We start from the raw sequence: 18,133 nt of genomic DNA, 5'->3' as shown, positions 1-18,133 counted from the left end.
AATTAAACAAAAATAAGTTTTGTCACATCATAATAAGAATATGTATATTTATTTATATTTTTTACACCAGCATGGGAGTATCTCCGAGTAGCAGATTGGCAACACCCACGACACCGGCATTTCCACGAAATGTACCAAGTCGCAGTACGTTCCATTCTGGCCAAAATCGAGCGCAGAGAAATCATACTCAGGTTTGTGAAATTAATTAAAATGATTCAGTTACTTAGTTGAATATTTTTTTTTTTGTTTTTTTTTTAAATTGAACTGAAAGTTGCAAAAATTACAGGGACATACTCATACACAGGATACAAGTGCGATAAGTCCACTGGCAAGACCATCATTCTTTTCGAAATTGTCGTCAAGGTTCTCTAAACGGTAAGTTTAATTTTTTTTGTTTTTTCCTATTTATTTAATAAATCATTAGCTGCTTAGATATTTTGCATGTTAATACAGTAAATTCCACTCTTTTAAATACAATAATTCAATTTCGGATTAACTTTACTGATTATTCTAACAAAAATCATTTAAAAACTATTTGAATCCTTAATAAATTCATAGTTCATTAATATTTATTAATGATCATTCATTTTTTTAACAACTCATACTGCATATAAACAATATCTGAAAATGATCAATGAATTAAATAAGTTTTATTTTATGAAAAAAATATATTAAACACAAATTTATTTGACCCAAATACTATCTTACTTATTTATTATTGTAATGAATGAATCCGAAGAATTATCGTATCTATTGTTGCTTGCATGCTATTTTATGTGTTTGTTTTAAGGATGCACAATGACTATGTATTATTATTTGTCAAAAACCCTCACGGGATAACGATGCATTAATGAAAAAAAAAAAAAAAAAAAATGAAATAAAATAAAATAAAACGAATGAATAAATAATTAATATTATAAATACAGTAAAATCAGCTGTAATCCAATGAGTTAGCAGCGACCATTATCAGTGAAAGTTATATTTTAAATGTAGCTTATTTAAAGTTTATTTTGTTATTATTTATTATCGATCATTTCGCACACGTTTTATTGTTTATTATCCTTGATCGATCGATAACAAACCTGCTTGATGGTGTCCTTATTTTATTCTATTTTATTTATTTTTATTATATTTGGAAAATATAGTTATTATTATTAGTTTTAATGGTAAATATATTTAATGTTATATAACTATTTCTACAATATTTTTATTAAAAAACTGAACATATACAGTGTACTTGAAATATTACATAATATTTATAATATTTAAATTTACAAAGTTCTTCAATTAAAATTTTTTTTTACATCTAAAAATAATGGAATAAATTTTATGACAATGTTTAAATTTAAAATTAAACTACCTCGCATATTCATTGTGCATCCCGTTTTATTCTCTTACTTGTAGCGAGGCATATTTTTTAAAATTTTATATAAGATATAGCTATGATTGTATTATCAAATATATGGGGATGGCATGTTAAATACTTGCCGACACAAAATGCTTTATCTAAAGGTGTGAATCACAGAATAACGGTAGTATCTTTATAATTTTAAAAATAAATTAATAATTAAAATTATCTTTCATGAAATGGTCACTGTATACATTATCGAAGTAGTAAAAATTACAATAAATATAAAAACGTAATAAATTATTTGCATAGCCATTAATGCATCATTAAAATTTATAAATTGCGTTTTTTTTCTTTTTTATTTTGTTTTGTTTTACTGATATCGGTTAAAATTATATGCTGCAGGACTTGAATCCAAGTTAATTGGCTCCTACTCAAGTTCAATGATGACCAAAGTCATAAAGACGCGATTTTCCGCAAACAACCTCATGACATAGTGCACTGTGAGACATGAAATACAACTAGCCCTTAAATATCTAGAATAATAATAAATTTTTAAGATGCAAGAATGCAAATAAGTCGTGACAGTCGAAGCTCAATGGAAAATGTGATTTATAGAACAAAAAAAACAAAAAAAGAAACATTAAAATGATAAAAAATAATCGTTTAATAATTAAACAACAAGAAAATATTTTTAATTCCGTTATTCTGTGGTGCACTTAGTTGAAAGTAGATATATTTCATTTTATAAACTTTGAATGTTAATCGACAAAAACAAAAAAAAAGTTAACTATAATTGTGTCTATAATATACATTATATGGATAAAATTGGTATGTAGAAGCTCGATTCGTTTTTCACCATTTTATATATATGTATATATAAATTGATGAAAAAAAAAAATGTCTTCCACATCGATAATATTATGTAGACGTTAGTAGTGTCGATATTGGCAACCAGATGATTGCCTTATGCACTTACAATTAGAGGTAGCACAGAACTTTGTGCCTTCCCTATTTCTGCTTGTAAATCATCACTTTCAGTCACACATTAAATAATAAGTAATATCATTTCATATTTTTATAAATGGGTCATTATATTTGGGTGTCAATATATTTTTTATTTTTTATTTTAAAAAAAATGCCTACTATTTAAAATTATTTCTTATTCATGTATGACTTTTTTTTTATAAGATATATATATATATATATATATATATATATATATATATATATATATTTTACTATATAAATAATTCCTGGTAATAAAAAATTCTCTGCTTACAAATCATTAAAATTAGTTAGCTTATGCTATAAAACCATAGCATTAGTGAAAAAAAAAATTATTTTAGTGTAAAAAAATAAAAAAGTAATAATCATGTAATGCGACATCGCCAGCGTATAAGTCTACAATAACTATTTAGTTATCGCGAATTTATATGTCATTGAAACAAAAATGGATCGGTTAATTATAATGGTCCCATACATTAACAGGTTTTCTAAGTGAAAAGGTGAAGACTCGCTTAGTTTCTTCATGCTGAAACGAGAGCGAGTGACAGACTGGCTAACTCACGCATCGGTATACTTGCCAAAAGAGCTGCATATTCCAGACACTAGATGATTCGTGAAAACTTCTTCGCATCGGAAAAAAAAAATAAAATTATTTTCATATTACTATTAAAAAAGTATATTAATTCATATGAGAACAATTGACAATTAAGTGTATACTATAAGCTGACTCTCAAAAATTGGCAATCGTTCAGAATAATTAGGTTTATTATTAATTATCAATATAAAAAATGAATTTTTTTTTTTTTTAATAACAATACTATCAAATTTCAAATGTTATATAAACATAAGTATTTATCTATAATAATCAATTGATAACATCGAAGAAAAATTAATTCAGGCTATATTGTGTCATTAGATTTGACTGTGATCTCATTACTTTCATCATGACCCGATGTTCTTTGTTTCAATCGAATCCAGCTTAGTTTACTTTCACTTTTTTCCGCTTTTTAACGTACAATTAAAAAAAAAATGCATTTTTAGGAATTAGTTGAGGTGTGAAATAAAATTAATTATTCGTTTCATAATTTAATAATTATTCTTTTTATAATTTAATTGAAGGGGAATAATGTAAATCTATTCGAATATTACTTAATAAGATTTGTTCATACATTGACGCTTTTTTGTCTTCTATTTTATAATCAATAATAAATCAGCGTCAAAGTTAAATTCACATATATTATAAATAAGAGACTGTATAAAACTATTATTTAATTGATTAACTAAATAATAGATTTTATAAAATAATAACTTAAGATTGATTTTTTTTGGCATAACTAGTAGCATTCATTATCGATTATATGTTGAGAAACTGATTTTTTTTTTTTGTTTTTTTTTTTTTTTTAATTAATTTCATTGATTAACTCAGATAAATATTCCGATACATATATTCATAAACACCAAAAGTATATTATACTTAACCATTTTCACAAAAAAAATAAGTATATATTTTTAAAAATTTCGGTGTATAATTGAATTAAAAAACAGGAGCTTACTGATGCATCTCATTACAAAAATATATTATAACACTAAACAAATTATAATGATGGGATTTCTAAAGTATAAAGATATGTATTTTAGATTAATACAGTTAATTTTCATAAGCAACAAAAACAACAACAAAATATACGAATTAATAATTATGATAATCAGTTAAATAATTTATATCAATGTAAAGCCTTTGTTCTAAAAATTATTTTTATTTTTGTTTCGTTTTTTATATTATCAGTAGCATGTATTATAAATTTTGGTCATGCTTTACTGTAATATAAACGCATGAATGTAGTTAAATTGTAAAATTATGCAAAAAAAAAAATTATTATGTTTATTTTTCGGTAAGTTAAAATGTATATGTCATAGTAAAATTTGGCAAAAATGAAATTACGAAGTAAAAAACATTGAAAAATAACAATTAGATACATTTACATTAAATGACGATTTATAGATTTATATATATTAACTTTATTTCCTGTATAGCCTGTACTATTTGCTGCTCTTCAATTGTGTACCTGTGTAAACTTAAAAAAAAAAAGTATTTATATATATATTTTTTTTAACATTAAATTTTTCATTTTTTTTTTATATGATTTATATTATTTATGTAATTTGTTTGATTTTCTAACGTTTGACAGTCAGGTATCATTTGATGAAAAGCAGTAAATATACTACAAAAATTGCAGGATAAAATGATTATTTAATAATATTAAGAAGCAATAATAGATATAATTTCATTTTAATAAATATTTTGAAAACCGTCTTTTAAATGTTGTATAAATTTATTTCTTACTACCTATATTTAAGAAGTAAACTTTTTTAGACTATTTATTAGTTATTTTTATATATTCTTTATTTTACTTTAATTTAAAAATTAATTATTTTCCATAAGTTTTATTTAGCTTGCATGTTATAACTGTTTTGCTATATATTATTTGATAATAATATTTAACTAGCCTACTACATTTTGTTATATTAAAAAAAAATATATATATATATATATACACACAAAATAAGTGTTAATGCTTAATGCAGTTAATAATTAAAACTGAAAAATTATTTACAACTCAATGTATAATATTAAGCCTTTTGAATATAAAAAAGAATCAATTGTTACTTTTTAACGAAAAAATCTTAACTTAAGTAATTATATTTAATTGTTGAAAATTTGATAGTAAGTTTAAAAATTACACTTTGATTTTTGTTTATGATTATACTTTAAATTCATTAATTTTTAGTGTATGTAATTATAATTTCATCGTTGTAAAATAATTTTACTTACAATTATAATTTATTTATTTTAATTAATAATTATAAATTGATGAATTTTCAGTAAAATCTTGAATAATACCCCATTAATTAATTAATTCATTAAATTGAATAATTGATGGAATTAATAATTACAATTAAAGGATTAATTATAATGACTACACGCTGGTGATGGTCGTAAATAAGAAAAAATGTTCATTTCATTTATACAGTTCAATCATCGTTAGCAATCGCCTTTGTTTTGTTATTTCAGCGCCATGGACCAAACCGCACCCCCGAAGCATCCAGTTGTAAGGTATGTTACTTATTGTTACTTAATTTTACTTATTAAACTATTGTTTATTTTTTTAATCATATTATTATTTTTAAGCGATATATTTATAACTATTTTCTATTGAACTGCGCAATTATTCGTTCTCACCATGTTATTAATAACATTCATTTTTAAGTTTAAAAATCAACTCAATTAATCATTAAATAATTAAATAATCACACAGATGACAACAGTATCTATATACTATATAATAAACTGTATACTTTAAATTTATATAGGCCAGCATGTGCATGGAAAAACCGCGTAGTTTATAAGAAATTTATACAACTTCTTTTTTAAATTTGCATGATGTTTATTCGAAACATATTTTATTAATTTTAAATGGTGTTGAATATTATAATTTATAAAATTATTTTTCGTTAAAAAAAAAAAAAAAACAAACAAAAGAGTTATTAAAAATAATGAAATTATAGTATTTAGAAAAATAAAAAAGTTATTTAATTTAATATTTATCTCAATAAAAAAAATAATTTTGTACATTTATATTTATGAATTTTTTTTAATTTTTCAGTGGAGCAACGACTAATGATGAACAAGTTAAACCACGTAGCTTACGTTTTACTTGGAGTATGAGGACTACAAGTAGTCGAGATCCGAATGATATTATGGAGGAAATACGTAAGGTAAAAAAAATATTTAAATAATCATACCAAGATCGTGTCCAAATTTTGTGAGTCGATTTGTTTATTTCATAATTATTAACATGTTAAAATTATTATTGAGCATCAATGTATTTATGGTTTTTCAAAAATTCTTGAAAATTATCAACTGTATTTGCAGCAACAACAGAAAATTTAATAATGTCATATTTTTTAAATATATTTTATAATTTTAACAATTCTTCAAAAATTAGTGTTATTATTGTTATCTTTTAAAATAATGTAAAATTTTTATGCCATACGTTATTTAAAAGCCATGAATATATATTTTATTTTTTACAGATTTATAGTTACAACAATTTCAATTTACAAGTCCATTTTTTTTTTTTATAGAAAATTTTATTTTCATTTTCGTTGCATTCTTAATATTCTGAAATTTCCACTAAAAAAAAAATATTTCATATAAAAAATCTTTTGATTTATTTAATGATTAAACATATCGCGTGCCAAATGCCAAAAGGGCGTATAAAAGTTATACGCTCTTTTGGCTTTGAAGAACCAAAAGGGCGTATAATTTTTTTGTTTTTGGTGCCAATCGTTTTGTAAACATGTTCTAAGCCTAAAAATAAAAAAAAAATTTCCAAAGCCAAAATTTTTTTTTCTGCAGATCTTTACGTTTAGAGCGATTCTAAAAAGAATGACAAAAAAAATTTTTTTATACGCCCTTTTGGCATGGAACCCTATCTAACTGCTGTAATACGCCCTTTTGGCATTTGGCACGCGATATAAAAGTAAAAATAAAAATATTTAATTTAAATATAACTTCATGCAATGGTGACGAGAACGATCATTCAAAAAATTAAAATTTTAACAGATTTTTATTTATCATATATAAGCAACAAGCTCAAAAATTTTGCACAGGATCACTAGTAATGAGATTTAAAAATAATTTAAAAAAAATTTAATTATATATAAATAGAATTTGTGATTATTTTACTTTAGGTACTGGATGCGAATAAATGTCAATATGAACAGCGAGAACGGTTTCTTTTGTTATGTGCACATGGAGATGCAGCAACAGATAGTCAAGTTCAATGGGAAATAGAGGTTTGCAAATTACCTCGGCTTTCATTGAATGGTGTACGATTTAAGCGAATACTGGGTACATCAATAGGATTTAAAAATATTGCCAGTAAAATAGCTAATGAACTCAAGCTGTGACTGCCGGCTGCGGGTGGTTTAACAACTAATGTTAATCCATAACCCTTTCGTGAATTAAATTATTCATTGACAGATGACAAGGATTTATCATATTACTATTATGCCTGGAATTCAGACTCAGACTCTGATGATTCAGATACACGAGAAGTATTTGTTTAATTGTCTTTTAATCCTGTAACAATTAACTAAAAATGTCTTTAAAAAAAAAAAAAAAAAAAAGAAAATCGCGTAATAATTATCATGATTGAAAGATGTTAATGGAATTAATGAATAGTTGAAATCAATATGATTTAAAGATCTAACTCTAATAATGGACGATTGTCTTTTCGTAATCATTCATTTCCCTTCCATCTTTCCCGTGTGCCAAACAATAAGGCCCGGTTTTTAACTTTTTTTTTCATGGGATCAAAATAAATTATTATTATTATTATTTTAATTTTTATTATTATTACTATTTACGTAATAATTAAATCAATTATTCTACGATAATTTCTACATCATAACATGAAACTAAACTTAATGGTCGTGATATACAAATTTTTTCCTCTATCTCATAACTCATAACTACGTTATGAAACGATTCAATAAATTAATTTTAATCGAACAATTTAAAAATAAAAAAACGTCATGGGTTTTTTCGTAGTTGATTTTCATCTATCAAATTCATGATTCCCACAGGAAACCCTTGGGATAATTATTGTACCTGTTAATGATCTAATAAAATGCATAAAAAACGTCTAGAGTGTCGAAATACAATAATGCTATAATTACAACATTATCTATATAAAGAAAAAACAAAAAAAAAAAAAAATAAATAAAAAAAAGAAACCAAAATCTGCCACCAATCTTAATTTTCAAAGAAACTTCTCAGAACAATTATAAATATATTTACAATGTGGCATAAATGTTTTCATTGTGGACGTCCATTTTAAAAGTCAAGAGTGCAAAATTTTTTTTTTTATAGATAAAAACGATTTGATATTTTCTTGAATTAAATTAATTTTTTTTAATTGTATTTTATTGCATAAAGTTGATTAGAAAAAATAGTTGATTAGTTGAATGAATAGAAACTGGAATCGCTGCTGGCTGAGTAAAAAAAAGAAGAAAAATAACTGTTCGATCAGTCTTACGTCTATTTGATTGTAAGTTTATATCAATTAATTAATGACAACTTTTTTTTTTAATATACGTAATTGATGAATGTGAATAATTAGATAATGAAGCATCTGTAAATGCTTCAATACAAAAATATTGAGCCGACTCAGTAAAAAATAGTAACATAAAATGATAATATTAACTATAATAATGATTAATGATTATTGCTAATACTCGTATCTATTGTGAATAATAATGAACTATATACATATATAGTTTCGTGAAATAATTCAATTACAGATTTTAAAAAAGTAATATCGTAATGATAAGATCTGGTACATCTAATTGAAATAAAATTACTATAACAAGAATAATATTAGGTTTAGAAATTGGCTATTTTATGCTTAAATTTTTTTTATTACCAAGTAATTTACGGTTCGATAAATCAAATAAATTAATGAAAATGATTTTTGTGAAAGCGTTTGAATCGTGCTAAATAAAAATTATAATTTGTATATTGTAATATCAAAAGGTACTAAATTATAAAAGTCTCTGTGCATCTCACTTAAAAATAATAGTACATCAGTTATTATTAAATAATTCATTACGGGATGTGTTTTGTATTCGCCTACTGATTAATTTAAAATAACTTGCACAATGAAAAAAATATATCAAATACTTGAAGCGAAAATAATTTATTGGCAATGTTTATATTCATTTTTTAATATTTGTACATCATACTAACGAATTGAAAAAAACTGTATGTCGTACGATATTCATAAATGACTGATAGAAATCGACAACAGTTTTAATATATCATAATTATATAAAACGTAAAAAAAAAATATATAATACCAAAAAATCAAAATTAATTTCATGGTAGACGTTGATAAAACAAGTGACGATGGCAACGGGACTTATTATTTTTTTTTTTTAACAAATCTGTACAGTATCATCATAGTTTTTTTTCATTATTTTTCATTTTCATTAAATGTAATATAATATGATTATCGCGTCATATTTCAATTGAGCTAAGTTAATAAGAAAAAAATATAAATAATTAAAATTAATTAAACACATTAAAGATCATCAATGCAATCGTCAATATATATATCAGGATGCTCCGTTTGAAACGAACATTTTTTTCTTCTTCGTTTCCCATTGAAAATCGTCTTCTACATGCTAAAATAAAAATTTAGTCTAATTTTAAGCTCTTAATATCAATTCTAAGAACTGGAGCAACGTCGTTGAAGTTTCTACATGCTCAAAGCATATAAATCTCGATTTTTAGGTAAATTTTTCAAAAATCTAGCTATTATATTTGTCCTTATGGTCGATTTTTCAAGGAAATTTGTCATACCCTCACGGTTTTGAGATTGCCGTAAAAACGCCGTAAATATTCAGCATTTATGCGCATGCCGTAAATTTACCGGTATAATTTGGTATTATCATGGTTAGAGTGGCCAGTTTTTTTTACTGTAGTTATGCAGTATATTTACTGTACTTGAACTGTAGAGTTACCAGAATACTACAACTACAGTAAAATTACTATAGAAATGCCGAACTTTTACCGAAAAATGCTATATAAAAACCGTAATAATACGATAATTTTATAATAATAAAATCGTATTTTTTTGGTAATAATACCGTATATATCCTGCGATTTTGCCAAATTTATGCTGATATGATGAAAAATTGTAAAAAATTTGGTTTCATTTTTTGTTCGCTTCTGCATTTAAAATCATCGAAAATGTGCAAAATGTAAAATTTTTTTTATTTTATTCTATTAGTTCACACATTTCTTATTCAAACAAAATAATGTAAGTGAAGAAATTTACAGCGATCATAAAGCACCCTCAGCGCTTTCGTGCTTGAGGTGTGCAATAACTATCCGGGAAAATTGATAGTTTTAATTTTTTTAAGTTTGTTTGTATCCAGATAAATACAATTAGTATCAACCTTCAAGTAAGCGATTTGGCATAATGGTTAACAGATCAGACTTTGAATAATTAGGACTCGGAATCGATCCCACGAGTTGACGGGTTTTTTTTTTCATGAAAGTTATTGTATATACATGGTAGCCACATTTCTGGAAAACCTGGAAATATCAGGGAATTATAAATATACTGGAAAAGTCAGGGAATTTTGTCACAAAGCCGAAAAAATTTTCACTTTCTTTCTTTTGACTTGAAAAATCCGACAAATTTAGTTTTCTGTCTAAACTGTTCAAAAAGTAACGAGGCGTGAATGCGGTTGTAAAACCATGTTGAAAAAAAATTAGTAGAAATTGATTCCAATAGCGAAAAAATGAAGCAGTTAAAATTATCAAGGCTGTTAGAAAAAAATTGTCAACGAGGAAGAACCGTCAGTAAAGCACCCCTAGCGCTTTCGCGTTTGAGGTGTGCAAAAAGTCTTAGTAGAAACCAATCGCCAGGATCTTCAAGCTCTTAACATCCATATGGACAAGTTAAAAAGCTAAAAACATTAAATATATACATTAGGGTGCTTCGTTTGAGATGACTAATTTTTTTTTAAGTCCCATGTCAAAATATTTTTTTTCATACTGAAAAAAAAATTTTCACCAAAGATGAGCTCTTATTTTTAATTTTCAGTACTCGCTAAATGAATTTGAAATTTTCCCATGTAATTAACACGAAAATTTTAATTTTTTTATTTCAATTATCTACAGCATCGCGGCATTTCAAGATATTTAATTGATCATAGGTGGAAATTACAGAGGAATATTTCCTCTTTAAAAGTGCTTGTAGCTAATTTATGTTCTGTAACCGGCCTCACCGATAAAAAACCTTAAAGCCAATTTTTTTTTCGAATTTCATGGTTTTTGTTATTTTACTCGCAAACCACTAACTTTACGACAAAAATGTACGTGACTTTTTTTTTTTAGAGAATTTGATTTCCAGCAAAAGAAGTTATGTAAGCCATTACCGTAGAACTAGTAGATTTCGGAATAAATCCAATTAAACATCTCAAAATTTAAAAAATCGCAGTTTTATCCAAGATTTTAGTACTTTTTATAAAATTAGGACCGAAGAAATATGTAATATATCCTGGTTAATATATCATTAAAAATACATCATGTTTAATTGGCTTTCTCTCGAAACCTAGTAGCTCTACGGTAATGGCTTAAATGACTTCTTTTGTAGGTAATCAAATTTTCTACAAAAATGTCATGTACAGTTTTGTCGTAAAGTTAACGGTTTGCGAGTAAAATAAAAACCATGAAATTCGAGAAAAAATTGGCTTTAAGATTTTTTACCGGTGAGGCCAGTGACAAAATATAAATTAGCTACAAGCACTTTTAAAGAGGAAAGATTCCTTTTTGATTTCCATCTATGGCCGATTATATATCTTTAAAGACCGTGAAGCTATAGATAAATGAAAAAAAAAAAATTTTAATTTATGTGTTAATTAAATGGGAAAATTTCAAATTCATTTAGCGAGTACTTAAAATTAAAATTAAGAGCTCATCTCAAAAATGATATTTTGACATGGGACTTAGAAAAAAAAAATAGTCATCTCAAACGAAGCACCCTAGTATACATAAGTAATGAACCAATGAGTTTCACTATATTTATTATTTGCAAACTTCATTAATACTTTATTAATATTCTATGAAATATTCTTATTTATGAAATTTATTCTAGTAAAAAAGGAAAAATTATTCATTTAATAAATAAAAAAAAAAAAATGAACATTGACAAATAATAAAAAAAAGTTTCATTTAACGACAATGATTAATTACACCGGCACACAAAAAAAAAAAAGTTCTCTGTACTTTTGACGGGACCGATTTATTCCCATGTATTTTGACCCGCTGAATCCGAATTCAAGGTCCGTTTAACCCGTATACCCTCAGATTTTCAGAAAACTTTAAAAAACCTCAAAAATACACAAAAATCGACCGTTTTTTTAAATTTATAAATTTTTTTAACCCTAACTAAGCATGATTTTTATGTATTTCGGTCCTCCCCATACTAACCTGAAGTTTATTTGAAACATTAGCCATTTAAAGTCTGAGTAAATTCCAAAAAACCCCAAAAAATTGCAAAAAAGCAAAAAAATTCTTGGTATTGTGATGAAAAAAATATTTTGAAGCATATTAAAATTTTTTTATGTTTTAGGCCAAAATATTTTATATATATATATCACAGATCGAACAATATGATTTCTTTTATTTATTTCGATTTAAAAATTGATTTTTGTTATACCAAATTTTATTTTTTTCGATTTTTTGGGAATTTTTGCCATTTATTTAAAATCTTAGAGATGTCTGAGCTATGGATGTTCGAGAATTATATGTGACAGATAAACATACATGAAAATAATTATTTATTTAGCCCTATAAAATTTTTTTCATCACAATACTAAGAATTTTTTTGCTTTTTTGTAATTTTTTGGGGTTTTTTGGAATTTACTCAGACTTTAAATGGCTAATGTTTTAAATAAACTTCAGGTTAGTATGGGGAGGACCGAAATACATAAAAATCATGCTTAGTTAGGGTTAAAAAAATTTATAAATTTAAAAAACGGTCGATTTTTGTGTATTTTTGAGGTTTTTTAAAGTTTTCTAAAAATCTGAGGGTGTTCGGGTTAAACGGACCTCGGATTCGGATTCACCGGGTCAAAATACATGGGAATAAATCGGTCCCGTCAAAAGTACAGAGAACTTTTTTTTTTTTGTGTGCCGGTGTTATTGATTAAACTGACTTATACCATTTTATTTTAAATTAAATAAATATTTCCAATGATTTAATATTACTACACATAGTCAGGGAATTTTTGAATTGTTTGACTGGAATACCTGGAAAAGTCAGGGAATTTCGATCTCAAAAATCTGTGGCCACCATGATATATAACTTTATAAAGTTATATATAATTATATATAACTAAATAAAGTTATATATAATTATATATAACTAAATAAAATTTTATATAATTATATATAAATTTTTTTCCGGGTAGAACGGTTTGATGCTCCAAAAGTGCCGAAAATATACGATAAATATGCTGTAAAATTACGGTTTTAATGCTTTTAAAATACCGCATTTTTTCTGTTTTATTACCGTAAATATTCTGAATTTATTTCGTAAATTTTTGGGAATAATGCGGCAAAAAAATTGGCCTAAATAACTTGAGTAACATCATATTTATGAAGTACTAATACCGTATAATTCCAGTATTATTTCGGTATTTTCAAAACCGCGAGGGTAACCTATCATAATTTGCCGAGTAGGTTCTAAAAATACCGCTCGTTAAAAAATGTATGTACATATAACCAGCATTATCATTACGATAGCACCTACAATTTTTATCGGATCCTGATAAAATTTTCCACACTTATTTTATGGGCGATAATTTGATCAAGTTCGAAGATGGGCTAAATCGGTCAATTAGTTCAGAAGTTATGGCTGTTTGAAATTTTTACGATTTTTCACAAAAATCAGTTTTTCACTGTAAAAGTTCATATAACTTTAAAACTAAAAGTTATGGACAATTTCGGTGAGAAGTATCTTGGAGCTTGTTTAATAAGCTTTAATTTTTTACCTTAAACTTTATGTTTCGACTATTTTTTCTGATAATTTGATAGTCTCAAAAGTTTGAACAAAATCAATAAAATTACTGAATATGATTTTAATGGCTGATAACTTATGCAGTGCACATTATCTCATTCTGTTAGCTTTATTTTGTAGCTAATTAAATCATTTTTTAATCTCACTGCTACATCATTGTTTGAAAGTATACATTTCATTAATTATGAATTTACAGAATTTACAAAATTCTTAGAACGTCTTTAGAAAAATCTACCTTCCATTCTGGCTGCCAGATTTAATTAAATTTAAGTAAAAGACTAAATTTCATACAAAAAATGTTGTATACTTTTGTTCCTAAAAGTCAACCGTTTACAAGTTAAAAACAAAAAATCACCAATTTCATAGGAAAGTAGACTTTAAAGGCTTTCATGCAGACTGTAGTTGAAGATACTGCTAAGAACATACGGGCTTTTTCAAAGAGCAGACAGTTCTCTTCAAATAAAACTTTGAACTAATAAGATACGTTAATATGGGGCTGAGTTTAATTCAATAAAGAGAAAAAAATCGAGATTGATATGCTTTTAGCATGGAAAAGCATCAACGCCGTTGTTCCAGTGCCTAGAATTGATATTAAGACCTCAAAAATGGATTGAAATTTTATTTCAGCATGTAGAAGATGATTTTTAATGGGTAACGAAGAAAAAAACATGTTCGTTTCAAACGGAGCACCCTAATATATATAAAAATTATAAGTAACATAAAAATCCTGTTAGTAGTAATGACAAGTAATTCCTTCATATATTGAATATGTATCTATAATCAATAAAGATACAATGATTCACGCTGCGTTTGCTTGCTTCAATAAATGTAAAAACTCGTTATTAATATTTATAAAATGATACGTTTAATAAAATAAGAATATTATTTTAGGATTAAAAAAAAAATACAAAAAAAGTTATAAACTAAAATAATAATAAAAAAAAAGTATATGTTGGTTGAACTGACATGAATGATTAAAATTAAAATTAATTTATTAACACTTTCACGAGCTCTTACAGAGATAACTTAAAAGATATATAAAAGCAACTCTCTCCGACAGTGAACGTGTTAAAAAAGTTTTGAAAATAAGTATATATTCTTGTTTGTAAGTAAATGTTTATGACCAAAATTTAGAAAAACGGATTAGTGATGCTTATGCAGTCATCGATTAATAATGCGAAATGCGTGTTATTTCATTGAACAAAATACATACACACATCACACATTTATTCTTTTGTAGATAGACGAAAAAGCTTTGTTAAGGGTTTTCTTGGTTTTCGGTATCTACCCAAATGTAGTAAAAAGAAAAAAAATATTTATAATAAAATTGTAAAATGAATAGTTTTTTAATCAAGTTTCCTAATTAATTAATAATTAAATTAATATATTACAAGGTAAGTAATTAGAATTAATTTTTCACTTTTAATTATAAAAGTCCTACTCATTTTTAGAATTATTTAAAAGAATTTTTAGAAATAACTTTAGTTTAATTAAAAAAAATTTTTTATTTTACTCCAAAGAAAAAAAAGTTTTTTTCGGTTGATCAACATAAACTTTAACTAAAAAGAATTTATTTGTTGTGAATCAGTTGTTTTAAATATAGATAATAAAAATGTTTGGAAAGTCCAAAAGTGCACGTCTCAAATGATCATGTTATAATATAAAAGGTAACATTTAAAACTAAATAAATTAAAGAACAAAAACTAAACTGACATCTGGTTAAGTAAGTAGTGCATACATGAGTAAAATAGATAGATAGTATACGTCATGGAGAATAGAGACAATAGTCTCTATTCTCCATGGTATACGTATAAAAAACAAAATGAGATATATGAATTTGGTGGTGAACTATATATAGCTAATTTGGAAACCCAATCAGTGGCTCCACCATGTTAAAACTACGATCAAGATGGTAAAGAAGTATAAAATATGAATATTAAAAAGTGGTACTCAACCACTCTGAAAATACTTCTTACTTGTTTATTTATTTATTTCTAACTTCCTGCTAAGAAAATCGACGGTTTTCGAAAAATTTGGGAAGTCATTGTCTTCACTCCGAAGTGAAAATCGAAATTTCATCAGAAGTCGGCGTTTAGAGGTCCTAATAGGAAGCTATTCTGACTATTTTCGGAATGATGCCCGAGTGTGTGTGTATATATATATAAGACTGGGCCAAAAAAAAACAATTTTTTTTTTAATGATACTGTGAAAATATTAATCATATGATGACCAAAAAAAATTATCGTGCAAGTTTGAGCCCTTACTATTAATATTAAGAGGTGTATCATCGCAATTTTTGATTTTCTTATAATGAGCAGGTTTTTGTCTCATAACTCTCAAACAATCGAGATAAACGATATTGACTTGAATGCATTTCTTGTAGGAAATTGAAAATTGAATCTAAAGCTTCAGACATGAACAGATATGAACAGGCATGGACAGGTGTGATCAGAACTAAGCGTATTTAACGCTTCAGACATGAACAGGCATGGGGAGGCATGATTATTCTTTCCCGGGAATCTATAGATATTTAATACACCGTGAAACGTGTTTCAAACGACTACAAAAAACTATAGTTTCGCTTATGGCCTTAAACATAGAATACATTTAATATATGTTAAAATAATACACTTGTAACACACTTGATTTTAGAGTGAATAATTTGATAGTCTTGAAAGTTTGGATCAAATAAAAAAATCTAGAAAAAATGGTTTCAATTCCAGATAACTTCTATATTTCTCATTATAATCAAATTTCGACAGTTATATTTTGTTGTGAATGAAATAATCTGTAAATTTTACAACTATTTTATATTTTCAAAGTATTTCGTTTATAACTTTTGATGTTTCAAACGTACCTGTACACCTTACACGGAGAAAAAAATATTGTTCTGAGAAGTATACTGTATAGTTACAGTAAAAATACGAAAAAGTTATTTACTAGATTGTTACTGCAACGATCTACTGTATCGTTCTGACAACAATACGGTAGATAGCTCTGAGACCTATACTGTATCGTTCTGACAGCTAAACCGTATCGTTCTGAGCCCTATCTGACGTCACGTGCGTTGGAAATGATATGAGACGTTTAAAAATCTTTATCATTAATAAATAAAAAATAAATTAATAATTTTAATTAAATAAAATAATTTATTTATTAAGCGTCTGCCAGCAACAATTATACCCGATACACAAAATAGACACGAAAATGGATGCTTAAATAAGTTAGGTGGTGCCTATCATTATTCTCTACCACACGGAAAAAAAATATTGCTCCTCGAACGATCTAAAGTATAGTAACTCGTAGATCGTTACCACAGAATACGTATGCTTATGGTAACAATACCGTATCGTTCCAGTAACTATCTATTAGATAGCTGTGAGCCCTATACGACTTTCCGTAGTCGCCACCTCACACGGCACCGTCTAACCTAACCAAACATCCATTTTCGCGCCAACTTTTGAATATTGTATAATTGTTGCTAGCAGAAGTTCAATAAAAAAAATAATGTAACAAATAATTGTGATGTTGAAATATGGATCCACGGGTAATTAATAAATTAACAGAGTAGAATCTCCATAACTATGTTGATATATTTATTGATAAGTATTTTTTTTATGCTTTTTATAATCAAATATATTCATAACTAAAAATCTAAATATTATATATAGACGATGTACGTAGCTTATTTGAGCTTGAAAATTTCATAAAATTACAATTGCATTCTAGAGTACTTTCGAGCTCGAAGATGTATTCACAATAATGTTTTCAAGCTCCTTTGCCCAGAATTTTTTTTGAAAATTAAAAAAATGGCTGCTATCGACAGATTTATCTCGATTTTCGACCAAAAGATCTTTAGTTGTGTTGAAAAAAAATCGAAATCGTAACTGTCCAAAATCGCGGCTCCACCTGTTTTTTTAGAAGCAAAAATCCAAAAACAGGCAAATGCACGGAGAGAAATTTCAAATAAATATGCCTGTGCAGCATAGTAATAATTACATTACTCTATAGTTTGTGTCACGCCGCTCTTATGTGACTGCTTATACAAACTATAAAGTAATACAATAGGACTTATGTCGATGTGGAAACTTCCAAAATGTCGATTTGATGTTGTCTT

At 25.9% G+C, this 18,133-nt stretch overlaps 1 protein-coding gene across 14 annotated transcripts in view; it reads left to right on the top strand.

Annotated features, from left to right (window-relative positions):
* LOC130666504 (serine/threonine-protein kinase MARK2-like) overlaps positions 1–15,355 on the top strand; it is an 82,654-nt gene extending 67,299 nt beyond the window's left edge. For 8 of the 14 annotated variants that reach the window (XM_057467554.1, XM_057467553.1, XM_057467567.1 and 5 more), the window contains 5 exons: positions 71–191; positions 287–375; positions 5,430–5,471; positions 6,022–6,133; positions 7,112–15,355. In XM_057467554.1, coding sequence (XP_057323537.1) covers positions 71–191; positions 287–375; positions 5,430–5,471; positions 6,022–6,133; positions 7,112–7,330 — 583 coding nt within the window. In that variant the 3' untranslated portion in view covers positions 7,331–15,355. Of the gene's footprint in view, positions 1–70; positions 192–286; positions 376–1,753; positions 1,990–2,839; positions 4,678–5,429; positions 5,472–6,021; positions 6,134–7,111 lie in introns of those variants that run through there. The other 6 variants (XM_057467558.1, XM_057467561.1, XM_057467565.1 and 3 more) reach the window with 5 other exon arrangements.
* The last annotated feature ends 2,778 nt before the right edge of the window (positions 15,356–18,133 follow it).

The sequence above is a fragment of the Microplitis mediator genome, chromosome 4 (genome assembly GCF_029852145.1).
Source record: "Microplitis mediator isolate UGA2020A chromosome 4, iyMicMedi2.1, whole genome shotgun sequence".
Taxonomy (NCBI): Eukaryota; Metazoa; Arthropoda; class Insecta; order Hymenoptera; family Braconidae; genus Microplitis; species Microplitis mediator.
The sequence above is the reverse complement of the archived record's forward strand: the minus strand, read 5'-3'. Positions and strand labels throughout refer to the sequence as shown.